This window comes from Charadrius vociferus, unplaced genomic scaffold (genome assembly GCF_000708025.1).
Source record: "Charadrius vociferus isolate BGI_N301 unplaced genomic scaffold, ASM70802v2 scaffold423, whole genome shotgun sequence".
Taxonomy (NCBI): Eukaryota; Metazoa; Chordata; class Aves; order Charadriiformes; family Charadriidae; genus Charadrius; species Charadrius vociferus.
Window position 1 is genome coordinate 3,102,987 of NW_009648149.1, and position 27,976 is coordinate 3,130,962.

General features: G+C 46.0%; 1 protein-coding gene across 1 annotated transcript; it reads right to left on the minus strand.

Annotated features, from left to right (window-relative positions):
• Nucleotides 1–407: 407 nt before the first annotated feature.
• PGM1 (phosphoglucomutase 1) lies at nucleotides 408–17,539 on the minus strand. Its single transcript, XM_009883973.1, has 11 exons — nucleotides 17,172–17,539; nucleotides 13,432–13,594; nucleotides 13,010–13,156; nucleotides 11,742–11,867; nucleotides 10,574–10,764; nucleotides 9,972–10,126; nucleotides 9,255–9,370; nucleotides 5,899–6,034; nucleotides 4,268–4,451; nucleotides 1,742–1,876; nucleotides 408–814 (listed from the first exon to the last, which is right to left on the minus strand). Exons 1-11 carry the CDS (start codon nucleotides 17,427–17,429, stop codon nucleotides 725–727), a joined length of 1,701 nt encoding a protein of 566 aa, XP_009882275.1. The 5' UTR covers nucleotides 17,430–17,539; the 3' UTR covers nucleotides 408–724.
• Between the last annotated feature and the right edge of the window lie 10,437 nt (nucleotides 17,540–27,976).

Here is a 27,976-nt window from a genome sequence, read left to right on the forward strand (position 1 = left end):
CAGGGATCTTACTATCCACATTCAACCAAACGAGCTCATCAAAACAATCTTTTATTCTTCAAAAGGGAGCCTATCACGATGTAGGAAAATAAAAGAGCACAGAACAGTAATTGTAGCTCATATCACTTTAATATCCTGCAATGCTTATTATTGCTCATTTCTGTGTGGAGGGTTTGTTGTGGGTTTTTTCTTATACAGAAGGCAAATGGAGGTCAATTTACATAATTTGGTTTTGAAAGGGAAAAATCCACCTAAGCGAAAAATACTCAGCCTTAATACACAGCCATTGCTTATTCGGAGACATCACATTTCAGACTCTGTATTAACAAGGATAAAGTATTTGTGCTTCTTTCCCAGGAAAGTTTCCAAGATAGAAAAAACCCTCTGTATTATTGAAGAATTTCATCTCTCTGTTATTTCTAGAGCCTTTTGTTTAAGGAAAAAAAAAAAAAAGTACATATGCTAAACCAAAAGGCCGTGCTAATGAGCACCATACACAAATTGCCAGCAGTGCTGTGTGACGCAGAAAAGCAGCACAGCAGTGTGCACACAAAGTGCTGACAGGGGCTGGGGTTCATTGTCTATCCTTAGCAGTTCAGTAGTGTTCTTAAATACAACGATAAAATTAATATTCCTCTTTTATAGTGACAGATTTGACAATCAAAGGGGAGAGAGGCTGACTTCCTTCACACGGTGTGCACTCCAGCAGTGTCTGACCAAGCCTTTATGTTATGACAGTCGGACCGGTGCGGCCGGTTCTTTCATGAAGCTGTGAAAGTTTCAGTGCAATAGAAATGAGAGGTGCCAACATGACCTGCAGAAAGGAAAGAGACGCCTCAGAACCGCGGAGCAGAGCAGCACACGCAGCCTACACACGTCACACCTTCCCTCGCAGGCGTCTGGTGTCAGCCCGGGACACCCAGGGACTGTTTCAGGTTCACAGCATGAGCTGCGGGACCAGCGAGAGGGAGGGCGCAGCGAGGGATGCAGCGTTACGACCGCATGCAGGTTCGGAGGGAAAACCCGAGTGCAGCTGTGGTGTTGCTGCCGCCCTCGTTGTGCCGTACTCCAAACTCCGTTGCACCATCAGCACACAACAGTTAAATCACAAGTTTAGTTTGTGCCTCTCAGAATGTGGGGGTTTTTTAGCCTTTTTGTCAATAACGGCACAGTTATGTTATGCAAAAAGAGCTCAAAGACTCTTTGCTGAGGAATGTAAAATGAGGATTCTTTTCCTCTCATGCCTATGAGAGAGGTCAACAGTATTTTTAAATGATGTTGTAAGGAATGTGTATTATACTTAGCACACAAGTCAGTGTCACCTTATATATGCCTGCCTCCTTTTACCCCCATTTGTTTGTTTCAAACAAGTATTTTCCAAATTTGGTATAGGAGTAAGCTCATTATACCCCTGATGGTGCAACATTTCAGCTAGAAGGTCAGTTCAGGACTGAACCAGTGTCCTCCCACACCTGCAACCAGCCACAGATGGAAGGTAAACAGGAAAACTAACGTGCGATTGCAGGAACAGCTGTGGGGGATTCTGAATAAGTAACACTTGTTCCACACAGAGCTTTTTTTTCATACAGCTATTTGTACTGGGATTAAAGATACCAAACCCCTTGCTTCCAAAATGCCCGGCACCTCCATGTAGCTGTAAGCAAATCAGCGTTAAGCAAAGATTTAAGCTTTTTGGGAAGGCTGGGAGCCAGCAGTGCCATGACTGAGATGCAACGCTTACCTGGGGGTCTTCATGTATCTTCTGAGCATCTTTCTCATAGCTGTCGATGTACAGCCGCACGGTTGCTCCAGCACTGCCAGTACCGCTTAGTCTGAAGATAATGCGGGAGCCATCGGAGAAGATGAGCCGCAAGCCCTGGTAAGGGAGAAGGGGAGGAGAAGAGCCTCTCAGCTACGCGCCTCTTGGGTACCCAAGGTATTTTCCATGATACAGCTACGTCTGACCTGCACGATCCCAGAGCTCCTTCTCTTCAGGGAGGCACAGAAGGCTCCTGTTACCCTCTCCCCACTCCTGGAGGAGCTAGTGTCCCTCCTAACCCGCTCTGGAGAACTTGCTAGAGCTCCTGAACAGAAAGCGCGTTGCTGCTGTAAGGTCCCTCGCCCCAGCGCTTGCTTGGAAACAAGAGCCAGGGACTGATTTCTCTGCCAGGCACAGCGTTATCAACCCACTGCTCTTCCACAAAAATAGGATGTAAAGAAAATGCTCCTGCTGTCACCCCGCAGGCAAGGCAATCATTCCTGCAGGATTTCTCCATTATTCCTTCCACTTAGTATGCTTCCACATTACGTTGTCAAATCAATCCATCTACAAGACATTTTTATTTTAATAATCTCTGGTGACAGGTTACTCATCTCACATGTATTTAATACCCCCGTGACTTCTGGAGCCTGGAACTCAATCCACCGCCACAGCTCTGCTCTCTGCCCGCCCTCTCAGGGATGAGCACACGAGGAGTGCCATCAGCCCAGGGACAAATGCATCTGGGGAGGATTTGCTAAAGACAAGATGATACCTGAACGGGAGGGTTTGTGCCTTGTGCTGCAGCGGGGATTCAACCCTTCATTCAGCACAATCTGTTTCTAAGCCACTGACCCACCGCCCCCAGCTCAGCTCCATCACTCCTGACATGGACCTGTTGGAGTGGGGCCAGAGGAGGTCCTGGAGATGCTGGGAGGGCTGGAGCCCCTCTGCTGGGACGACAGGCTGGGAGAGTTGGGGGTGTTCAGGCTGGAGAAGAGGAGGCTCAAGGGAGACCTTAGAGCCCCTTCCAGTCCCTAAAGAGGCTACAGGAAAGCTGGGGGACTCTTGATCGGGGGGGAGCGATAGGATAGGATAGAATCATAGAATCGCTAAGGTTGGAAGGGACCTTTAAGATCATCGAGTCCAACCATCAACCTACCCTGACAAAACCACCTCTAAACCATGTCCCTAAGCACCACATCTACCCTTGTTTTAATCATCTCCAGGAATGGTGAATCCACCCCCTCCCTGGGCAGCCAATTCCAATGTCTAATAACCCTTTTAGTGAAAAAATGTTTCCTAATAGCCAATCTAAACCTCCCCTGACATAACTTGAATCCATTTCCTCTCATCCTATCACTTGTCACCAGGGAGAAGAGCTCAGCCCCCACCTCTCTACACCCTCCTTTCAGGTAGTTGTAGAAGGTGATAAGGTATCCCCTCAGCCTCCTCTTCTCCACGCTAAACAACCCCAGTTCCCTCAGTCGTTCCTCATAAGGCTTGTCTCATATTCAGCCGGCTGTCCACCAACACCCCCAGGCCCATTTCTGCCGGGCAGTTTTCCAGCCACTCTTCCCCAAGCCTGTAGCACTGCATGGGGTTGTTGTGACCCATGTGCAGGACCCGGCACTTGGCCTTGTTGAACCTCATACCATTGGCCTCGGCCCATTGGTCCAGCCTGCCCAGATCCCTCTGCAGAGCCATCCTACCCTCAAGCAGATCAACACGCCTGCCTATCTCAGTGTCATCTGCAAACTTACTGAGGGTGCATTCGATCCCCTCATCCAGATCATCGATAAAGATATTAAAGAGAACTGGCCCCAGCACCGAGCCCTGGGGGACACCACTTGTGACTGGACACCAACTGGATTTAACTCCATTTACCACCACTCTCTGGGCACGGCCATCCAGCCAGTTTTTTACCCAGCAAAGAGTATAACTGTCCAGGCCATGAGCAGCCAGTTTCTCCAAGGATGAGGGGGAATGGTTTTAAACTGAAAAAGGAGAAATTTAGATTAGATATTAAGAAGAAATTCTTTATGGTGAGGGTGGTGAGGCACTGGCCCAGGTTGCCCCGAGAAGCTGTGGCTGCCCCATCCCTGGAGGTGTTCAAGGCCAGGTTGGACGGGGCTTGGAGCAACCTGGGCTGGGGGGAGGTGTCCCTGCCCAGGGCAGGGGGGTGGCACTGGATGGTCTATTAAGGTCTGTTCCAACTCTAACCATTCTGTGATTCCCCTCGGGGTGGCTGTAGGGAAGCTCTCCTCCCTCTCTGGGCCCTGCTGGGGCAGGAGCGGTCTCCAGAGCCTTCCCTCTCCAAGGTGGCAGTTTCCCCTTATGCAGGGCAGGATCCCACCAGCAAACACAGGGCAGAAAACATATTCCAAGGGACAAATTCAATGTTTGACTTTAAAGCAGGTGCAAATGCAACAGACAAAGATTAGGCCCAAATCACACAGCTCAACACTCCTTTGAGGTCACATTCAGCCCAAGCCAGGCTGTGCCCACCTGGTTCCTGGAGACGCTTCCATCCACAGGATCGTTGTACTCAAAATTATCAGCTTTCTCAACCGTGTAGACTTTGTCACCACATGATAACTGCTTCCCCACAAAGGAGCGGTCAAACATCACAGTCTCCAAATCCTTCATCATTTTGTTAGCTGCATCTGCATCCACCTCTTCATAGTCGTATCTACAACCAGTCACCACAAAATAAAGATTAGAAAGGGGAGGCTGTAATGAGCAGCAATGTTTTGTGATGCCCTTGTTTAAACACTGAGGTCTGCCCCATAGATGTTCTCTACGCCCTTCCTGGAGGAGAAGGAAGAAAAGAGAGGAGGATCCGTGCAGCAATATAGCTATGAACCAATACAAACCCGTGGGATACACTGCAACATATCGCAGGTGTCAGGAGAGATGAAAGCGCAAATTGTGCTGTCTTGCGCTAGGCATATCGGAGACAGAGGGCTTAGCCTCCAACAACGCTGACTGCGAAGAATTTATTCCAATTCTGCCGATAGGATCTCGACAGGCTCCTCCCGATAACAATTTGCCTGAACATCCTCCTGTGCGTCCCCACAGCCAAATGCAGGTGTGATTGCAGCACACGATAACATACCAGTGCCAGCTTTGATCTCATTAACCCGGGTAAGAGAGGCAGCACAGTGCGGCTGAGGGACACATGGGGATCCCAGACTTCGTACTCTGATTGCCAGTGCGATTTGCACCCCTTTTATTTGCCGGGCTGGCTAGATGGAGCACGCACAGGCTTGCTAACCTGCCTACCATTGCTCTTTGCTTGCTAGGCAGACATACCTCTGGCGCTAAAAGACTGCCTTTTTATTCTAGACTTTGGCATTTTTTCCACAGGTTTAAATGCTTCAGATGTATGCTGGCTTTGTGGTGCGGGGGAAAAAAGAAAAAAAAAAAAAAAGAGGGAAAAAGAAAAAAGAAAAAAGAAAAAGTAAAAAGGTTTCATTTGGCAATTTGAGGCAGAATTTTCATGTAGGTTTTCCAACCTGAAAGATTCCTGCCTTATCCTTTCACTCCTGACAGCGTTCTCACCTTTGTTTATGTGTTCTCATTCCTTCCCTTTTCATCTTCCATGTCTACTGTACTTTAAATTAGAGTATTTTGGGACTGGACAGAAACTCAACCAGGTAAATAACAGCCTAGGAGCTGGGCATCCATTCAATAAGACATTGCCATCACCGAAGATATTACAAATAAACTCGTGATTTGTGGTCTCAGGAAACATACTGTTCCAATTGCAAAAAAAAGACTCTCACAAGAAAAATATCCATTCGAAGAAAAAAGGTACCTTGTATATATAAAAGGTACAACCTTTGCAGACTTTGACACCTACTAGATTTATGTTTAGAATAACAAATCCTAAACTGGACATCATGAAAGGTTAAGGTGAATACCCGCTGTTTTATTTAAGCCAGATATGTTGCACACTGCAGTAAACTGCTCAGGGAGTTTTAAATTACTGCAACAGGACAGAAGGAGCAAGCGTAACGAGGCAGGAACAGCACTGCGGTAGCACACGCTGGTGCCATGGGCACTTGGGGCTCTGACCTTGGAGGAGTGAACACAGGACAGAGGTAAGCATGAGGCGTCAGGAGCGCCTTCCCCACCTGGTGAAGAAGTTCCTGCCGTATTTCTGCCAGTGATCCTTCATGATGTCCTCCACGCTCTGCTTGCGGGTGGCCAGGATGGACAGCCAAGCCAGGACAGCCCACAGCCCGTCCTTCTCACGGATGTGGTCGGAGCCTGTGGAGAGCCACAGCAGAAACACATTTCCCACCTCCTTTCACGCGAGAGTCTGTGCTACAGCCCTACCTTGTCTTCTCTCCTCCATCCAACTGGCAGCTGGACAACCTCACAAATGGAACGCATTTCATGAGCTTGATCCCTGCTGTATAGTTAAAACGGTTCAAGATATCATCTGCTTTTAGCTATAGCCCAAATAAAACATTCGGCCCCTTTTAACACACGCACACTCATTGTTCACAGATCCTTAATTCTGTTCCCAAGGAAGTAACGGGGAATGCACAGTAAAAAGGTCATCAAAAAAAAAAAAAAAAAAAAAAAAAAGGCAAATGCAAAGGAATGGCTCAGGAAGGACTAACATCAACCTCTTCAAGCAGCTGTCACACACCGCATGCCAAATCAGCATACTCCGATCAGCACATATTCTGGCTGAGCACCAAGAAAAATGTCAGCCCTCGCCGAGGAAGCCAAACCCTAACGACTCTGAAAATCGGACAGCACCAGCCACCGGGGCTGGCAAACAGCAGCGCAAGGAGAGACTTTGTTCACGTGCAGAAAGCAGAAGAGAGCCCCATGCCTGCTCGCGCTCCCATGAGCCAGGCACTGAAAGGCTGTAAAAGACCCTGTTTCGGCTAGAAGAGGATTCCTCCAGAGCAAGCACTGCACAGAGGGCAGGAGGCCATCAGCACCAGCCCAGCCGGGCCCTGGGAGCACACTGGACGGGGGCTGACAGCGGCAGGGCAGGGACTGCAGAGCACCCAGGTCCTCGGGAAACTCGAGAGGGTGTTGCAACTCAGACAGCACCCTGAACACCTAAATTAAACGAGGGATCAAATGGCAGCCCAGAATACACCCAACCCAGCCTCCGTGCTTCTGGCTTGTGAGCTCGGCGCTGTGTCCCACAGAAGCACAACTTCTGAGCTTTATCCTTTGAGCTCTGGAAAACCTCCAAAGAGGTATTAATGAAATCCCAAGGAGCCAGGGTACGCCTGCTAGTGAATTAATGAAATCCCAAGGAGCCAGGGTACGCCTGCTAATGCAGAGAGCACTCCAGAGTTGCCATTTTACCCTCTCAAGAATTGACAGAGTGGACAATCACCTGGGGAAAAAGGTGGTGGGCTGGGGCACCGGTTACATGGTGCTTTACACAAATCCCGCTATTGCAGACGCAGCGATAAATTATCCTCACGGTCCTTTACGGCAGAGAGAGCTGCACAGAGGTGATGGAGAGGAATGCTAAATAAACAGAAGTCCCATGTGATGTATCAACTTATTGCTGGAATAAAATACCCAAGAAAGCAAGCAGGAATTCTGTCATGTCGCATTACTCTAATTGCTCCTGGACTCCAGTCCCACCGGGTCACAGTTTGTTTCAATTTTTACTGGGTCTATTTGGTCGCTCCTTCACCTCTCTCCCCTTCAGCACTCACATTCTGTCCGGCTCCAAACAACTCCTCATTAACTTACTATCAGACAACCTTCCTTGCCCCTTTTCATTCTTTAAGAGTGCATTTGCCAGATGGACAAACCCCCTTTGTGTTGCAGGGGGTGTCCCACACTCCTGGGCCCTTTTCTCATCTGTTCCCCCCCAAAACCGCTTCAGTCCCCGGCCACTCAGACGTGGCCCTGCATGGCCAAAATCTCAAACCTCTCTCTCAGCCCATGCTGTAAATGGAATCAGTCACTTTTATTTGTAATGTAGAGTCACTTACCTATTGGCGGATGGAGAGAAACTATGAGCTCATTGCTCATACAATAAAAGATGGAAACAATTTTAGAGCTGCTCATTAGAGACCATCTCCTATCAGCAGTTCCATGAATCATTTGCTGCTTTTTGTTTTTATTTATTTACCAAAATGCCAGTGCCCTCTCATTAGCCAAAGTCCCGAACATAAACTTAACGCATGCTGAAATCATTCAGGGCAAAACTCCAAAAATCTTTCTTTACTCATGATTTACTTCGAGATTTCTTAACAGAGATACCACATTTTCTGAAATTCCCCTTTCCTTCCAACCTGAGGCCAAATCCTGTGTATCAGAATAGCATTTGATCGCGAAAATATTGCCACTGAAGACTCCTTCAGCCCCACAGCAAACCGCTTTCAACCAGAGTCTGTGATGCCACTTCCTCAGCTACAGAAAAGCTGGGGTAATCCTTTCATGTTAAGTTGTGCACCCCAGTTCCACAAAGCGCTTAATTTCAGGCATTTGGGGATTTAAGGCCATCCCTGCTCTGTGAGACACCCACGCACAGGCTAAAATGTTTTTTTCTGAAATACGGGGTGGTGGAATGAAAACACACAAGGTTTGAGCCTGAAATCATCCAGCCTAAATTCCCTTAAGACCCAGTGCCGTGCATATCCTTCCGCTGCCCCCAGTCTTCAGAGAATAGGAAAAACAGATCTCAGGGAAAATTCAGACCAGATAAAACTCGGCCTTTGTGTGTGACTTAGGTGCTGACCTCCTGCATGCAGGGAAGGTCCCAATTCCACAGTCAGGATGTTAAAAGCCATGTGGTAGGTGCCATGGGAGAACTCAGAAACTGCCGAGGCCTCCCGGGAACACTGCGTGTTTTGAGCACGCCGCTCCGATGCAGACCAAAATCTGCTCACTTTAACTTCCCTGCACAAATAATAGTTTTGTGTCACGTGCACACCCCTAGTAAATTCCTTGAGATGTTCACTTTGTTACTCAGTAACCTAATAACTTGCTTAGACTGTTCAAAGGCAAGTGTTAATTTAAACTTTATAAATCATACCTTGTTTTTAGAACAGGAAAATGAGGGCCCTATTAAGCTCAGAGATTTAATAGTGACCTGAAACCTTCCCTAATAAAACTGCATGCTCCAAACCATATTTCTTTCCAGAAATGAAAACATTTAGAAGGTTTTCCTGGCCACCAAGAGTTGAAAAATACATTTAACACTGCACTTAATCCCTATAGACTCAATGACCGGGCTAGTAAAGAGGCCCTTAAACTTCCTGCATATCTACATATGCCTTCCTAAATAACCAAAAGGAGAACTAGCTCTTGCCTGACAAAACTTTTTGCATTGTGTTCGTTTCCACCAGTGATTCTTGAAAGCTTTCCTTTTTTTATTTTATTATTTTAGGAGCATTAACAACTACACATGAAAGATAAATCCCAAGCTACCCAGCACGATAAAGAACTAAGAGGAAGAATAATACCATCGTTGGTGCAATCAGGAATTCTGACTTACCTGTACCAAAACTTTCCTCTCCACACAGAGACAGTTTGTTTGCATCCATCAAGTTTCCAAAGAACTTCCAGCCAGTTGGAGTTTCATACAAAGCAATCTTTGTAGCATGGGCCACCCTTCAAAGGCAAGAATTCTAAGTCACATCACAGCCGGACTCCTAGCGCTCCCACGTGAAATACTGCAGTAGGAGCTTCAGTTGCTACCAAAGATCTCTTTTGGGCTAACGCTGAAGGCAGGTCATGCCACTGTTGTGGTTTTTACAACAAACATTTCTTTGTACAGCAATCCTCTATTTTATCCCGGTGTAACATTTGGGAAATGGGTGGGATGTGCAACTAAAAAATAGACATAAACACATAGCTCCTCTAATGCAATTTTAAGGTGTAGATCTCAATGCACTTAACAAAGAGAGTATCATTATGAAAAAAAAAAAAAAAAAAAGGCGGGGAGGATCATTTGTTTGGGCTTATCTGTAGAGAAGAGAAAGAGCCAAGAGCGGAGCCCAGCTCTGCCATGTCCCCGAACAGGATTTAATCCATTAAACTTCACTGCCTCCCCTGGCAGCCAGCCTGCAGCAGCCCTGGCACTGCTTCACCCTTCAGCCAGACCATGCGCTCGCTCCCCACTGTAGACATGTGTTAAACCACAAAAAAGGGACAGTCCCTCTCCTTGGCAGGGCTCCCCTCCCCTCTCCCACCGCACAGAGGTAGATGCTACCTATCGAGAGCCCCGCTGGTGGGCATGCTCCGGGCAAAGCCACGGACTCCAGTCTGCTGGAAATAAGGGATACTGAAAATATTGGCAGCGATGACGGCGACGGAGTCGGAGGGGTTCACAAAGAAGCCATGTTTCCCAAGAATCATGTTGCGATCCTGGTGAAGACAAGACAGAAACAGCTCTCATCCCTGCTTAGCGCAAGAAGGCCGCAATGGCAGAAGTTGTTCTACTTGGCAGGTGCAGCCTATAAACCCGACAACTCAGAGAGATTTTTTGATTGCACTGAAATAAATACAGAGTTTTGAAAAAGTTAACACACCTGCATAGTATTTCACCTTCCTGCTGATTTTTCACAGCCTTTAAAGCTCCTTAAATACAGTTTGGACTTCATTATTAACACAGTAGCCAACTATTGCCATGGTGGCAAACTGCAGCCAATGGTTCACTTCTATTTGCAGTTACAGAAGGGACAGAGCGGGGGAAATAAAATAAATAAATAAATAAATAAAAGGTCTTCACCTTTGTCCTCCTCTACTTAAAAGCAGCTGAGTGGTCACTCCCCCACAACTGACTAGAGGGTGAATACAGAACAGCCCATTTACCCCATCTCCATCAAAGGCAGCTCCAAAGTCGTACTCTCCCGTCTTCATGGTCTGGACCAGGTCAGCAGCATAGGTTAAGTTGGGGTCGGGATGGTGGCCACCAAAGTCCTCTAGTGGGGTGCAGTTCACAGCTGAATTTGCTGGGGCTCCGAGCTCCTCGCACAGGATCTTTTTCACATAAGGGCCCACAACTATCACCACAGAACATGAAGAGGAACAGAGTCAGCCTCTGCCCTCAGGCAGCTCTGCGCAGGTCACGTAACCACCCAGGCCTCCAGTCTGCTCACTTTGGGTCAGTTTATAGAGTTTATGGTAGCCCCAAGCAGCACGTAGGTGTGCTTAAGCCTGATCCATCCAGACACACCAGCTCTTGCCAAAGCAAGCTTTTCAGCTGAGGGTCTGTCCCGCTAAATAAGTGAGACCGCTCACGGATTTAGAAGTGAGGATGAGCCTACGGCAGGGGCTCAGCGTGTGAGCCAGGACCCCACTGTGAAGGGCTGATGCCCCAAGTGCACTGAGGAATTAGCACAACAGCCCCATATAACAGAACGAAATGCACGTGTGATTCACAGACATCCAGCAGTACAATAGAATTTACTGCTCTCAAACGCTAATAATGTAGACAATAAAAAATAAGCGAGTATAGGAATGGGAATGGTCTGGAGACAAGAGAAACAAGATGCTAAGAAAGCTAGTGTGCCCCTGAAAACATCTATTGAAAGAGACTTACAAGCTTGGCATATACATTAAATTATATAAAACAGTCCAATGGTCCCAGTTTTGGGACCAAATATCTATGGACAGACCTTTACCTAACTGCTGTGACCTCCCTGGGACATCTCCTGATGCAAAGTCTGCCAGGCAGTTCAGATCACAGCATCAGCGCTAATCTCCTCTGTCTCTCAGGTGTGGATTGACATGTGTGAACCACACAGCATCCCTCCCAAACCCCAAACATTTCCCAAGTCCAAACATTTAAGAAAAGAAAACAACGTAAAGCCATAAAACATTCAGTTGCAAAAAGAAAAATGCAACACATGGCAAAACAAGAAACAAATTTACAAATGATGGATATAAACACCAGAAAAAAGTTTTTGCACTGAAGCAGGTGGCAAAGCCCCAGGGACACCGGGTGCCCCGCAATCCCACAAACCCAAGTCCACCCTACCTCCGTGCATGGCATCTATGCGAATCTTGAGGTGGTTTTTCCCTGAAAGCAGTTCCTTTAATGCATTGAAGTCAAAGATGTTCCTCAGCATATTCGCATAAGCTTCTACCGAGTCCACAATTTCCACTGGGGAAAAAAAAGTAAACAGAGACCAACTCTCAGAGTTTGAAATCTTCGCAGAAATGTGATTTTGCTACACGTGTCAGTGTGCTGACAGCCCTTCGTGCAAAGGGCCAGGGCTCAGCGTAAAGCCTTTAAACATCCCATAGAATCATTTCATAAAGACAATAATAATGGTCCTACATTAAGGATTTAATTACAGGCTGTCACTGCTAATCGGGTTACAGACCAAACGGACCAACAAAATCCTTATGACAAACGTTGTTCCCAGCTAAGGCTCCCTGGACTTCTTTCCAGAGGGCTCAGTCCCACTCTGATATACATATATATATATATATATATATAAAAAATCAGATCTCCAATTTCTAAAGTCAATGCGACCCGTGCACCTAATAGTTTGAAAAAGTTGCACCTTTGCAACTAAGAGGCCGTATAAAGACAGAGCCATGAAAACCCCATTAATATAAAAATCCCACTATACAGAAATGAGGACTGAGAGAAATACCAACTTTTATAATCTTTTGATTTTATTTTTTTTTTATTAATTACAGGCACAGGTCACCAGGAGATGGTAAAAAATATTGGCAGTAACTGTTTTTCAAAAGTCTTTTTTTAATGTATTTTCTTATTTCACTGCTAATTGACAAAAGTTACGTATGAAACGCTATGGCTTTTCCACTCAGAGAGAGCAATTTTATATGGGAAACCATAGGAAAAAAAACCCCACAGTTACAAAGATTAAACACCAACACTATAATTTTTAATCAGGAAAATGAACTGTAACTGCAGTTGTCTGTTTCGCAAGTACATTACTGGTACCCTTACAGACAAAATGGTCTCTGATTTTAGTGAAGTTTGATGGATCAGATTTACCTACTGAAGTACAACCTTTTGTAGGACAGAAACAATTATATAATTAAAGTATCTACACAAGGGAGATGCACGCCAAAGAAAAAAATAAAAAATTGCCAGGCTGCCAGAGTGACAAGGCACGATGTCCTTGCTTGACTTATCCAACAGATGAGAAGGAGAGGTCAGAATGGTCATGTGTCTCCTTCAGAAACACCCAATGTCCCTCCCCATTCATGGCAGGTCCACACTCACTCCACCGGAAAGGAAACTTTTCCAGAGGAAGAACAGTTGTTTACCTGTAAATGGTTTAAATTTGTTCTCCAAGTCAAACTGCTGTTTCCCAATGGTGCTCAGGTCCACCTGGAGATCTGGGCAGATTGCATACTCTTCAATTTTCTTGCTGATCTGGAAAATTTTGTCCGTGATACCTTCAGGAGCAGGACCTGCAAGATAAAACGGTCAAGGGGAAAGACGTTAAAGAATCAGGCTGCAAGAGAAGTGCACTTCAGAAGTACAGCAAAAGACCTGGGGCTGGGAATATCTCTTTTAGAGAGGAATATCAGGGTATGAGGGAGCAGATTAATCACTTGCTCTGTTTAGGGAAACCCACTTCTCAGGGCACTGAACCTCTCTGATATTAAGACAGTTAAATTAGATTCTTTGGGGTCAACACAAGAAACGGCCAAGCAGGAACAAAACAAATCAAACCAAACCTTACCTCCATTGGCAGTATTGAATTTAATGCCAAAATCCCCATTGGGCCCACCGGGGTTGTGGCTGGCCGTCAGAATGATGCCACCGATGGCTTTGATTTTCCTGATGATGCAGGACACGGCTGGGGTGGAGAGAATGCCGTTCTGCCCGATGACCAAGCGGCCAATCTGAAAATTAAAGAGCAAAACAAATCACTGAGTCCTAAATCCTAAAACCAGCAAAATTGCCAAAACCCCAAATGCTGGCGACAGGTAAACCAGAGCTCCCCAGGAGGTGTGCTGACGGCAGAGGTGTTGCTTCTCTGCAAGCGAACAGCTTGTTCCGGGGAGGCTGCCACAGCTCTCCGCTGTGTACAGTGAAGGTCAGCATCCGACCCCACGCTGTTGTGCCTTTTTAGCATTTTCCTTTATGACTGCTGCAGCTCAACTGGAAATGGCAGCTTGCACTGAAGAGCTGAGCTTTCCAGAGGCATCTAAACAACAACCAAAAAAAAAAACCCCAAAAACCAAACAAACCCTTTGGCTACGGTCTCGAACTTTGCTTTCAAAAGACACAATGGGACTGAGAGAAGCCAAAACAAAACAAAAATCGAACATCATCACTACTCCCATGGGACCAGCTGGAGACTCTTACTCGCAGTGGGTAACACACCTCCTTCCCATAAATTTAGTAATATCCCTGAGATTAAATCCAGACCAATTTGCTAAGCAATACAAGGTAATCAGGATCCAGTTGCTGGAGTTCACATAATAAAACAGAAGATGAAAATTTTTCTGCTCCTTACCATAGCCCCCAAATGAGGTGACAGAGATTTAAAAATACCAGACTACTCCCCGTCAACCGAGGAGATTAGACCCTGTATACGACTGAGAAAAGAGGAGGAATTTCATTCAAACAGAAGATAAACCAGAAAACAAAAGGCAGCGTTCCCAGACTGAAGGTCCACGTTCGGTGCTAAGCCAAGGGCACTGGATGACTGCGATTCCTCTGCCGCCGCACTGCCTGGTGCTAAGCCCCAGCTCCGCTGCCGATCGGTTATTACATGCTACAGCTGTCACAGAGCGGCTGGGCAAGCAAGGCGCCACTAAAAGAACTGCACTGCTAGCAAACAACAAGCATAAATGTGAAACAGCAGTTTATAAACCCAAAGTCAATGCCCTTCTTTCAGCTGGCCATAGTAACTAACATTACAGCCCTCACAGCACCTGTCTACCAGGCTGATTGCACTACTTTATTACACCATACATTTAATTTGAAGTAGTCCAACCTACATGGGTTTTCCTTTTTCCCCCCAGTCTCAGTCCAAGCTAGCACATCTTGTCCCATGTTTTAATCCAGCCTCCAAGCCGTGCCCCTCCAGTTTCATTGATAATTAATGCAGTCTCCAGGAAGCTCCTCTCTAAAACTTCATCTTTTGTTTCCCAGCTTCCCTTCAAGGGTCACGTTCAGCCGCAACACCCCTCTGCATCAGTGCTCTGCCAGGCCTCACATGCAGCTCAAGGGATGCTGCAGAGAACCGGCAAAACAAGGGATTTTACCCCCAAACCACACAGCAGCTGCAGGAAACCTGGGTGAACGCATCAGATCCACCATCCTTACCCAACCTGCCCTCCTCACACACCTGAACTGCCGCTTTTGCATGAGCACTGCTGCTCCCACAGTGAGGAAGGAAAAGAAGCGAAAACCTGTCTCCATACAAGCTGCTCTCTGATTTGGGGTCCTCCTTGGCTTTCAGAGGTTTTCAGCTGTCATTCCCTGCCCATCCAATGCTAAATCCTTTGTAGTAACCACTGGAAAAGGTTGCTCAGTGTGGCAGCGTGCTGAGCAACTTACACTTAAATGTTTTTTAATTCTCTGGAATTTCTTATGAGAAAAATCTAAGGAGGTGACGATGCAGAAATACCTTTCACAGAATGCTCAAAACAGACCTGTTCACAAACAGACCCAGTTTGTGTGGCGATTCTGGGTTACAGCACTTCAAAGCAATCCAAGCATCACTTCCACTCTGGTTTTACTGAAAGCCCCACTAAGACGCACACAGGTAATAAAGGAGACCTCCTGCAGCCCCCTTCCTCCTCCCAGCAATGTAGGCTGATGCTTTCACACCAAAAATATGTTTTCCAGGCCAAGGAAGGTGGTGACGACAGCTCCATCGTGTCATCAGCACACCCTTCCAGTCCCCTTTCTGTAAAAGAGATGCATTACAAGATGCACCAGTCCCATACACTGTGCTACAATTTCTGCTTCTAAATAGAGACGCTTCTATTTATACAAGTCAGGTTAAGGGGACAAACTACCTTGGTCACTTCCTTTAACCAAATAATCATCATTTAGAACACGCCATGTGATGCTACTGTCACAGCAAGTGCGCTTGGCCCAATTTGGAAATCCTGCTGATCCCACATTTCAAGAGATAAGAGTACCTGTCTTCACCACACACCAACAAAGAGATTTTTGCACACTCAAAACACGATACGCATGCCCTCCTCATGTTTTTTTTTTTATATTTGAAAACATCCTTGGACTCATCCCTTCTATTCTGTAGAGCAAGATGAGCACAATGCTGGTAAGTCACAGGTATTTGCCGGACCATATTAAAAAAATAATGATAAATATCAAAACCAGCAGCGAAACTACATTTTCGCCAGACATGGGCCACACTGCTGGAAAGAAATGCATGAGAAAAGTCTCAGCTGGTGAAGATCAGTCTAATATGCCCTTTACCAGCAAAACGTGTCCTAGTGACAAGCAGTCCAAGCAGCAGACCTGGCTCTTTGTGGACATTTTCCAGATCTTCTGCTCAGCCCATACACTGACTTAAGAGAAATACATTAGTTTGCAATGTCAAAGGATTCCCCCCCACCCCGAGAGGGAAAATATGTTGATTTTTAAAAAAAAAAAAGTTCTCTCCTGCTATTCTCCCATTCACGATTAATTACCCTGTTGTGATCTGATAAGCTTTTCTGTCAAACAAATTCCTGAGGGCCAGGTCTCTTAGCATAAAATGTGTTCTGCGCTAGAGATGCAGGACAGACAGCAGTGTCTTCTCTTCTTAAAAAGCAGAAGGAAACAAAGACAAAACCCCAGTGCCCAAGAGTCTCACAGTGCACGAACCGTGCTCTACTGCAAACAGACAAGCCTTCTGTTCTGCTTCCAAAATAAATTTCCAGCACAATCGCAGATCACTGTAAAGTTTCCCACTCACTTGCTAACTCTCATCTATTTCAATTTTCAAAGGCTCCCGGAGTACTTATCACATAGCCGCAACTTATACCTGTCGAGAAACACACAACCATGTTTTGCCTTTTCATTTGCTGAGCAGCTCAGAGCAATGCTGAAAGAGCTTCTGCCGAGCTGCCGTTGAACGGCCAGCCGCTGCTCTACCAGTTACTTCGCTTCTGAACAATATCAGCATTTTATGATCTGATGGAGAGACTATGAAATCCACAGGTGCCAACAGCTTGTGGCATGTCAAAATACAAAACGAGAACACACAAAAACCAAGCACTATTTATTTTCTCTGCTGCATGTGTATTCCCACATACTTCTATCCAACTGCATCCCTTAAAAGTGAATAAATTGTAATTTCAGTATTACCAATCTGATTTGCCATTAAAAAGTTAGCTATTAGCAGTTGAATAAAATCTACGGGGAAATTAAATCTCATAGTGGCTAATTTATTATAGTTTTCTGCATTTATCAGCGACACAACTACAGGAATTTAGTCATTTAACATTTACCAACCCCATTGGCAGCAGCCATTTGGACTATCAGTTCCACTGCAGACTTATTAAGGTATCTCCCATCACCTCCAACTACCATAGAAGATCCTTGTCGATCTCTTAGGTCTATGGAAAAAAATATACTCTGGATAAAATTCTGCAAATAGTTAATCTTGGATTCAAAATAAAAAGTCTTCTTCCGTAATCCACTGGTTCCTGGTTTCTGATCGTTGTAAGGAGCTGTTGGCATGGTCAACAGAGGCAGAGGAGCGTCTTCCATGTTCTTTTTTCATACAAACACATTTAAAAAGTAAATTATGCCAAAATACAAAAATCAATCTTGACACCAGCAATGGCCCACCTATTAGGCAGAAGTTCAGTGAAGTTGTTGAGCACCCAAAAATAGCTCCTTGAACCTTGAGCTGAATGTGGTTTCTGTAACTGAAGACGTTTTCTTGCACTTGTTGTGGAGGATCAATGTCACGGAGAATACACAATTCCACACTGCTGTCGCTCACTGAAACAGCTGGGAAAAGGGGATTTTTGTCTTCTTTATCATCTTCTGTTCTCCACAGGCACAGCTCCTCGCCATTCTGTGCTGTCACCCACCAGAGCCTGGCACCGACAATCCATCTGGTTCTCCCTTGGGGCAGGGGCAACGGGGGAGGTGGCGAGGAGCTCAGCCCTCTGCTCGGATGCACCGACGTGCTGCCCCGGCACGGAGCCCAGCATTTTCGCCAGCCAAGCAGATCTGCACAGCAGCGCCAGGCCGCTGGCCGGGGCCGGCCGTCACGCCGTTCCCCAGGGCAGTGGGTCCCCAGGAGGTAAGCCTCCAGTGGGCATGGCCGTGCTCTGCTGGAGTTATTTTGCAAAGACTGGTGAGTTAAAGGTCACTCTTAAAATGGAAGGCGACTGATCTGTTACCTACACTTTGCTCATATGAGTCCTGCTTTGACAGCCGGACTGCTTCGTGGGCTCCCTCTCAAACACAGGGATGTTATCCACAAAGAATAGTGGGCCACAGCCTTTGTTGGACTAAGAAAACCCAGAGCAGCTAAAAAGCCACAAGAGCAATAGTTTCAACTGAATACCCACACAAGTCTCAGCAAAGTTACTAAAACCACAAAAAACTATCAAATGTTTTGGAAAACTGCATGTGATAAAGCTATTCATTTTGGAGCAGCCTTAACACATACAGAAGAGACTCAGATACCAAGAAACTTCTATGAAGCATCATCTTCCTGAAAACGGGGAAGGTAACTTTGAACGCTAGATTGAAATCAGAATTTCCTCCAAACCTCTTCAATAACTCCTGAAGTCCTCTGTCCAAGCTGCTGGAAACAATTTATAGATAATACTGGAGCAATTAAAGAACATAAACTCAGTAATGACTCAGTTTATCCCATTATTAAAAAGGAGGGGGGGGGAAAAATGAAGGCTATTTCCTGAGGCGCTGATTCTGTCATTGCTCCAAAAACTGACAGATTTTCTTCAAGGGGTTATATTCATCAGTACATTAAAATCGAGCTGGATAATTTGTATGAGACAGAGTGGAAACCTCATAATTGAAGGCAGAAAAACCCCTTTGGAGACAAAGGCTCTACCTGACTTTCTGCAAAGGCGTCAGCCAGGTCCTGCGGGGGACCCATGGAGCCAGGCGAGCTCTCGTGTCCACTCCCTAGGGGAGAGATTTAATTCCCGAAGAAGGGGAATTTAATTCACGTTTGCTCCCAGAAAGCAAAGCTATTTCAGCCATCTGCAGGAACCCCGAAGGCTGCTGCCCCACACAGCCACCTACCCAGGCTTGCCCAAGGGGCGAGCGCTAGCTTAGACAAAAGCCAGGACATTGCAGGATGCTGGCCTGAACATGAACCAAGTTGCTGGATCCACCCAGAGCCCTCCGCCTCAGTGCCCCAGACACAATTTATTTTGCATGGGCTCAGAATTTAATTCCTTAATTCCTCTCTTTTCCACACCAAACCACTCTGAAGCATGTGTACGGCAGAACTAGGACAACACATATTTTACACCAACAGTGAGATTGCCTGGGTTATGCAGCTAGAAACGATTGGCTTCTGTTTTATAAATCCATGCTATTTCAGCATCCTGCAACTGAGATGCCCTTTACTTTCATGCAAAGGCACAGGCTTCCCTCTAGTGGTACAGAAAATAAAATCCAGCTTCCAAAATGAGCTACGGGGAGCCTCACACCAGACAGTCCCCTGGCAAGAAAAGGCCTAAGCAAGCTCTTTCCTTCTTACTCCCAGCTAGATAAACTTACTGCCCTGCGAAATGCCGTGGCATTAAGTGACAGGAGGAGGGCACAAGCCACCTACCAGTTCCAGAGGCTGAATGGAGGAGATTCACATGGACTTACCAGCAGGGAAAAGGCCTATGCAGGGTTAGGAACTTGTGCATATAATTAAGTGCACACATACTAGACAGAGGAATCAAACTAATTTAAGCTGGGGAGGAAGGTGTTGGTCATTAGTGCCATGCTTACATACATAAAATGAAGCACATCCTATCAAATGAAATATAAAATACTACATATAAAGCATAGGGAACAGATACACCAAGCCCACCTTGGGGGTGCCGATGTGGTCCCAGGGCATTCTTGCAACATGCTTGTCACTATTTGGAATAAACTAAATCACCAGTAATTGGCCAACGAGGATACAGGGGCCAGTGATCACACCGTTGCCAGAAGATTCAGAGGTGAAAAAAGCTAACCAAAGGTGGATCCTGACCACCTTAAGGACTGGAGCCGAGATTGGGGAAGGGTCATTTGATCTGTGATCTGGGAGGCTTTGCTTGGATGACTGTGATCATTACAGATCACTTACAGGCTGGGAAGGAATTCAGCAGGTCATCTGGTCCCTCCCCAGAACTGGTGCAGGACCAAAGACACCTAGGGCATCCTCCCAAAAGTTGATACAACTTGTTCTTGAAATCTTTTTCTCCAGGTAAGCCATGCCAGTGCATAATTCGCCTTGCAGTTAGAAGTGTTTTCCTACAACCTGCTGTACATCTTCCTTGCTGCGGTTTAAGTCCTCCTGAGCTGACACAGAAAACAAACTGATCATAATCCTCTTCCTGACAACTTCGCACACATTAAAAAAAATCCTTTAGCATACAGACTCTGAGTGCCCTCTCTTTGCTACACTAAACAACCCCAACGTCCTTAACTGTTCCTCGCAGTCAGATTTCCTAGGTCTCTTATTCCTCATGGCAGTCAGAGGCTGGCGAGGGTGTTTCCCCCTCCAAACAGCTGATCTGCCGCAGGCAGGGACATTTGCTAGCTTGGGTCCCCTTTTACTGCCTTGCACTTCAGACAGGCAAGAACACTGTTAAAACTATGAACTAACTGTTGACTTTGGTTAATGATAAAAAGACAAACAAGACTATTTTAAGAGAACTTAAACTTCTGTAAATCATTGCAGAGCATGCTGCTGCTCCCTTGGCTCAATACTGCTGGTCCCTGTCTCATCCCCGCTCCCCTGCGTGAGCTCTGACATCTTCCCTCTTCCCACTCACTCGGGACTGCGGCTGTCAGGAGCCCTCCCCAAGCCTGGGACCAGGCAGCTGAGCTCTCTCAATCTCCCACTCCGACACTAACCCCTTGGCAGCACAGCCTTCCTCCAAGCTACAATCTTCTATTTTGGCATTCAGGTGAGCAAAATAGTTGGGGGAGGGAAAACCCACTGTGAAAAAGCCACACGGAACAGTAATTCTCTCTTTTCATCCCCTGCAAATACCCTTGGGTCAGGCTTCTCTGAGGTCCATGATGCCCTCTCCTCCATGAACAGCCCCTCTCTCCTTTCAGCTTCTTCCCATTCCTCTCTCTCACATTTCTCTCCCCGTTCAGTGAGCACTACCCTCACAGTCTTTTTCTGTGATTAATCAAAAAATTACACTGCATGAAAACTCCAGGTAACAAATGGAGCAAAATCAGGTATTTTGCACTTATTTTGTGACTCTGCCTCAAAACAGAAAACACATTTCCCTAGCTCCTGCGCGCATAGAAGTTCTAGTCCCTGCACTGCTGCCTGCACACTCACCGTAAGAGGGTGCCAACGGCCCTGAACAAACCTGCTGTTCAGCTGCCAAAACCATGCACTTTCTGCCCAAGCACAAGTCTGGTCCCAGCAGCCACTACTGTGTGTGACATTTGGCAATGCCAAGATAAATGGAGCCAAAGTAAAATAAATAAACCAGCTGCAAGCCTATTAGTCATGCAAGAGTGCTGTTCCAACTGCAAAACTCTGTTTCCATAAGAGTTAATTAAAAATCTAGGTTTTGAAGTTGCTGTAGAGATTCCGGAGAAGCAAAATATCTGGCACCATCTTGACAGCACAAGTGCACATAGATGCAACCACGTACATACGAGTCACTCCAGGATTAAAATGCATTGTTCTGTACTTACATTGCAAACCAGTTAAAATTAAGAGACAAGCTAGATGGGTGCCAAAGGGCTCTGCAGGGCTAGGGATGAAACCACTGTCTGCAGAGCTGCTATAGATACCGCCACGGGCTCCAGGTTTGTCACACCGGCAGGGGATGATGTCCCCCTTGCCAGGAGAGAAGTACACACCAGCAACCAAGATTGAGAATCTTTCTGTTCAAAGGTCAGCTCTTCAAAGCACACCCAAATCTGCCTGTTACCTTGGACTGCCCTGGCATTTGCTGTCCTGCCCCTGCACTGGGGGACAGGAGAGGGATTCCAGCTGGTTTACTTCAAGCAGACCCAGGAAAGCTCTGGGATTCCTGGCCCCAGCCCGCTGGGAGATAGCCCCTGTCCCTGGGCCCTCAAAGCAACCAGCACCTGAACCCAAGAAATGCAGAATTACAAAATGCAGACAACCTTGTAGAGGGCAGGGAGGGCACTGGCTGGCTCAGCTAGATACCAGCATGAGGAGCAGAGGCATGTCTGGTTAAATCTTGCAGGATCAGGGGTAGAGGCTCTGGTCTGAGGTGTACAGCACCAAGCCGCTGCCTGGCAGCAAGCTAGTAACGCACAGTATGTATACGTGACAGGGAGGTGGCTGTACATGGCAGGGAACCGTGTGGATAGAAGGGGAGAGGAGAAGACATACACAAGCATTTCCTCACAGACTTACTAGGATGTGCTAGAGAAGCTTCGTCTGTGGGCCCAGGGGTAAAAAGCAGCTGAAGTACAACAGCAGGAAAGAGGGCTGGAAGGGCTGCGGAGAGGTCACCCTAGGCAGGGTCAACCCTACCCAAACCATTCTCATTAGAGGTTTTCCCAGGCAGAGATTCAACGACCTCCCCAGGCAACGCACTCCTTTCATTAGCCTTAAGCTTCCAAAATGCTTTCTAATGTCTAACCTAAACCTCTCCTGCTGCTGTAAATCTCTCCCTTTTCTACAGGCCAGAGAACAATTTGTTACCTCCCTCCCTGCAGCATCATTACAGAGGTTTGCAGACTGCCAGTGTGCCTCCCCATCTCTAGGCTAAGCAGACTCTTTCATTCCTTCCTCCCTGGCCCCGTTTGCCCGACCTCAGGCCATTCCTGCCGGAGCCTCCCCCAAGCAGATCACATCCTCTCTGAGGGGTGGTACCCCAGGTCAGCACTTACGTTCCCGGTGACTTTATTTCCTGGGTTTCACTTACAACAACCTTATTTAAAAATCTAGGAATGACGTTGTTTTTTCTGGCTAACTGGATGATACGGCCAACGGTCTTTGTGGTCTGCTCATCAGATCTGCTGCTTAGTATGTTACTCTGCAACTTGTACTATGATTATAAATGTACATATTACATTCACATTTTATTACTTCTGCCTATGCATCTTTCTTTGCACTTCTTCTTACTGATATCCTATGGGTTTTTTTTCTCTTTACTTCTAAGATATGTTCCAGTTAATCACCTGAAGCATTAATTGATATATCCATTAGCTCACAGAGAACCATGACAGGATGGCAAGGACCCACCATAGCACATTTCTTGATCCTGGTGCAGCTCAGTCTTGGTCTAAGACGTATGGTTAGCACCTATTCAGTCCAGCTCACCTATTGCAAACTTTGCCTTGACAAAGAGAAGGCATTAGACTCTGTCCTGCTGCCCTACCAGCACAGCCAGAGCTGAGGTTTCTGGTTATACAGTCATTGTTCCAGGAGATTACAGTTAAACCCCTGTTAGTATGAATTTCAACTCTCTGTCTGCTGGATTTGTAGAGATTAGCTGCAAAGCACCTTAGCTCTTCCCATGAGCTGGAGTTTCATTATTGTAGAGTTTAAAATTCCAAAAGGCACTGAAACTGGACAACCTGACCACTGTCTTAATAACCTCCAATTGTAAACTGATATAAGCCAATTAACTTTACAGGCAAAAAGAAGCTAAGCCAGTGTAAAAGCAGCCTCCGAGCTGTAAGAGCTGCTGCATGCGTGGTTGTCTTCTAAAATCCACCATGATCTGAAGCCAGGATATATCTGCCTGGGAATGCTCATGGCACAAATGGTGTCTCTTTTCTTACTTCACATACCAAATCTCAATTTCCCCTTCTGTTTCTGAGAGAAAAAAAAAGTAACGTAAGAAAGACCAGAAACTGAGATTTTTCTTAATGGCTTGTAGGATCTAGCATCACTGCATCTAATTTTGGTACACAGGGATTGCTTTTTGGAAGAACTTTATGATCACTTTAGTTTGATGGTTTTAATACCAGGAGCTTTTACTTAAAGGGAAGATCTGACCCTGAAGACTGAGGGAGTCTGTTCTTCAGGATAACGACACCAATTGCTGAATGGATGAAGGTCTGTAAATCAACAAGGCTAAAGCTGCCTGCAGGGTTGTGCAGAGAGAGAAACAAGCAGAAGATGATGTTGGTAACAGGTTTCTTAAAAAATAGGTAAGAACATCAAGTAAGGCCGAGATAGAGGTAATAATGAACACTTCCCATCAGTAGACCCAAAGCAGATCACAGATGTACTGGTCTCACTATGCCCCTTCCACAGCTCAGATGCTGAGGCCGGGAACGCGGCCACACTCGAGCCAGGACCAGAACGTGGCTTCCCAGGCCTGCACCACACCATACCGCTTATTATGGGCTCAGCAGCACTGTCAGAATGGGAACTGGTATGGAGAGTATGGCAGAACAGCACAAAGCAAAAGGGAACAGAGCTACAAAAGCAAGGCAGTGACAAATAAAGAGCTGCTAAGCAATGCAACAGAGTTTAAACGTTTGGTTTCCCTGGAATAATTGAGTGGGGAAAAAGCTTCAGAGCAGCCAAGCCAGGAAACCAAACTTTCTAGGGCAGAGAGCAGTATTTCTAATAAAAGCACTGTTTGTCCTGCAGCAGTAAAACAAAACCAGGCTAGTATTTAACATGCAAAGCACTGCCTGGCATTCAAAACACCTTCAAGCAATTTGCTTTAATGTAGCTACTTTGCAGCACCTTTGAAATCTGTTTATTTAAGAAGGAACCAGGGGCACAGTAAATTTGTTGCATAGCAGGTGACAATGTTAGTGGATCAGCCTGCTGCTAGCTATACGATCAGATCTAGATTTATAGCTTCAATTCTGTAATTTTTGCATGCTTTTTACATAAAACTATTGTGCAGCCACAATTTTACTCTGAAAGGTGATGCTCCAACAGGAGCTTTTATTCATGTAATTAAAGAGTCAGACTCACTAACTATGTGGGAATAACATCAAGGAAACCTGGCACAACAGACCAAAACAAAGCAGGGAGGCTACACTGGGTGCCAACTGAGAACAGCAAAACCAACAATCTCTATTTTAGTTTACTTGTATAAATGCAAAGTTATAAATAGGATAAATACTCCTTAATCACACAACTACAAATTAAGTTGTTGCGAGTCAAATACGAGTACTTAGTTATATATTAACCATTCTAGATGGAGACAAAACTAAAACTCACTTTAGCATCCTTTCCTTTTACGTTGTAAAACTAACAATAATAAACTGTCATCCTCAGGTTTCTCCTGTGGCTCAAGAAAACCACTCAATCAGACCTTAAAATCGCATGATTTTAAATTATTAATCCAAACACCTCTTACTCCATAGGGCCAGAAATACAGTTTTCCAGCACTTGCTTTGGGACAGGTGGCAGGCTGGCTGACTTCAGATCGGTGAATACAGCCTGGTATAACATACCTTGGCAATCAAGCAATCAGAAAAGCTAAAACTTCTTGTTTTCATTTTTACCACATTCTTACTATACCCATACACCAGTCCCCCTGTGTCCAGACAGGGCAGTGCAGCCACCTCTGAAGCCTTCTCTATATTACTCCGTATTTCTCAGCATGAGATGACCAAGTCTTTCTCCGAGACCTGGCTGCTGGCATCAGGAGACAAGCATGCACACCCCCCAAAGAACTCCAGCACTCAGACAAAACCCGTCTCCAGGAACAAGCTACCACGAGTTCCCTGTTCTGCAGTACGCTTTCTTACTGGTTAACAGAAGTAGTTCACCCTTCTCTTTGACGGGTAGGTGACTTCCAGTTACTTCACGTTTGTTATGAAGAAACAGGATTTTCACAGGCTCTTACTCAACTATGCCGTGGCAGCTATCGGGGAACTAGTACTTGCAATTACAGAGAAAAACTATGAAGCAAGCACCCCCTAACCATTCAAAATACGAAAGCAGATACATAGAAATTTATTACAAACTAGCATTTTGCATTTGCTAAAGAAACGATTTCTTTTTAGTCACCTGATTTCTTGGGACCTGATAATTTTGCCATTCTTGAGTTTAGCAACGCAATACTTGCACCGTCTTATTTAGCCCACTGCCACTTAAACTTAGCTCGCAATTGTGTATCAAGTTTTCAATGGCTCTGTCCTCTGCAGATCACTTCACCGTTCCTCCTTCTAGTAACTTATTCAGGCTTTACCTGCTGTTCATTTATTAAAGAATTTGGGGGATATTTTGCTCTTCTCTTCAATGAGAGAGGTCTTTTTCCTCCTCTTTTGTAAGGGAGATATTTAGATCTATGGTTTTACAGTGCTTTTGACCTGCCAGTCCCCTCTGAATATCGGGGCGAGGGGGGAATGGGGTAGTTTCATGGCACTCTACAGCGCTCCAGCAAGGCTATACCACTACCTCTGACTGCTACAACAAAGGTATAGAGAACCTGTGTCAGTAGATGACTGGTAATGCAGTAATATCGCCAAATTTTTGCTTGAAGTAGTCTAACATTTTGACTCAGGCCATGGCCATTATCTTATTTTATAAATTAATGATTCAGAATGAAAAGCTTTTAAAGTATAACTTCTCACTTCATATACTAGTGTCTTGGCTCTTAACCCACATACTCTTCCACCTGTTTTCTTCCTCTACCTTCCATTCCTTTCTTGCCTTTCCAGAACATTTTTCTGGCTTTAGAGCCAATTCTGCCCTAGCACTTTGAATTCACGTGGACAAAATTCTAATTCACGTGGACAAAATTCTACATGGCAAATGCCCATTAGCAAGCGCACCCCCTGGGACCTGCTTCTGCAGCTCAGGCAGAAAACTCAGCGCTGTAACGCTGCACGTACACAAGTGTCTGCACGATCAGGGCGGAGGATTCAAGCAGTGACTGGCCCTCGATGCCCTCCCAAGATGACACCTAATCAGGACCTAGCATGGTCTACCTTCAGGCCCTTGCCCACTTCTGGAATCAAGCTGAGACACAGATGACGGAGAATTCCTCGGAGCCTGGAAGGCTGCCACATCCCACCAGGCCCCGGGTGCACATCCAGAAACCTGCACAAACTAAGGCTTTATCCCAGGGAACAAGTCTCCCAGTCTGTTTATTCATAGGGATCTAAGGTGCTGTCTGTGTGTGCAATCAGGCGTAAACGCTGTACATTTCAACTCCAAACCCTTCTTAGAACAAATAAATAAAGCGTCTGACACTTTTCCTCGTCAGGGAAGGCTGCCCCATCCATCACTTCCACAGAGGCACACAGCACGGCTGGTGCTGGGACATAGACTGAAAATTGACCAGCTACCACAAATCACAAAAGACCAATTTCTACGTGGCTTAAAAAGGAACAGTTATTTGCTTCTTTACGCCATAAGAAGGCAACGATGTCAAATTAATTTTATTTTTCTTAAGAAGACAGACATTTAAAGGCATCGAGGCACCTGATTGCCACGGGGAAGCCAAAATAAGTAACTCTAAGGTTTTACTGTAATGCGTGACCCTAACCACCAAGCATTCCCAGCTCTCTCCTTGGCCTGTGAGGAAGAAAGCTTGCTGCTGACGAGGAGCAGTCAGGTGTCCCAGGAGACAGCGATGTTTCTCATTTGGAAAAGACCAAATGGAGGGAAAAACCTCCTGGTCTAGTGCAACTAGATGATTTTTAAGGTCCCTTCTACCCTAAACCATTCTATGATTGTTTGCAAATTCAGTTTCAGCGCCTCTATCCCTACCAACATCACATTCCCTGCTGGGCTTCTCTTGGGTTAACCAAGTGACAGGACCAAGACAAATCAAGAGGGATGAAGTCTCCAGCAGCGAGACACAGTCTGGTGTGGTGGAACGAACTGTTTGCTCCCCACCCAGCACACCTCACCACCAGCACGTAGACCACTGTTTTGTGCTATTAGCTGGAAAACACAACTATGGCCCGAAGCAAGAAAAAGCAGCAGGAGGAAAGCTGCACTCGCATCCCACCTCCGCACTTGCAGAAGCCTGATGGCTCCTGCACGTATCAAAGGAAGGTAAAACTACCAGGTAATGTTTTTCTTGCGTGGAACACGAGCTGTCCCCCACGTTGAGCTGCGTCAGCTCGTGTGTCATTCACCGCTTTACTTCCATGCCACGGCCACGCAAAGAGCCAGCGATCCACCCCCC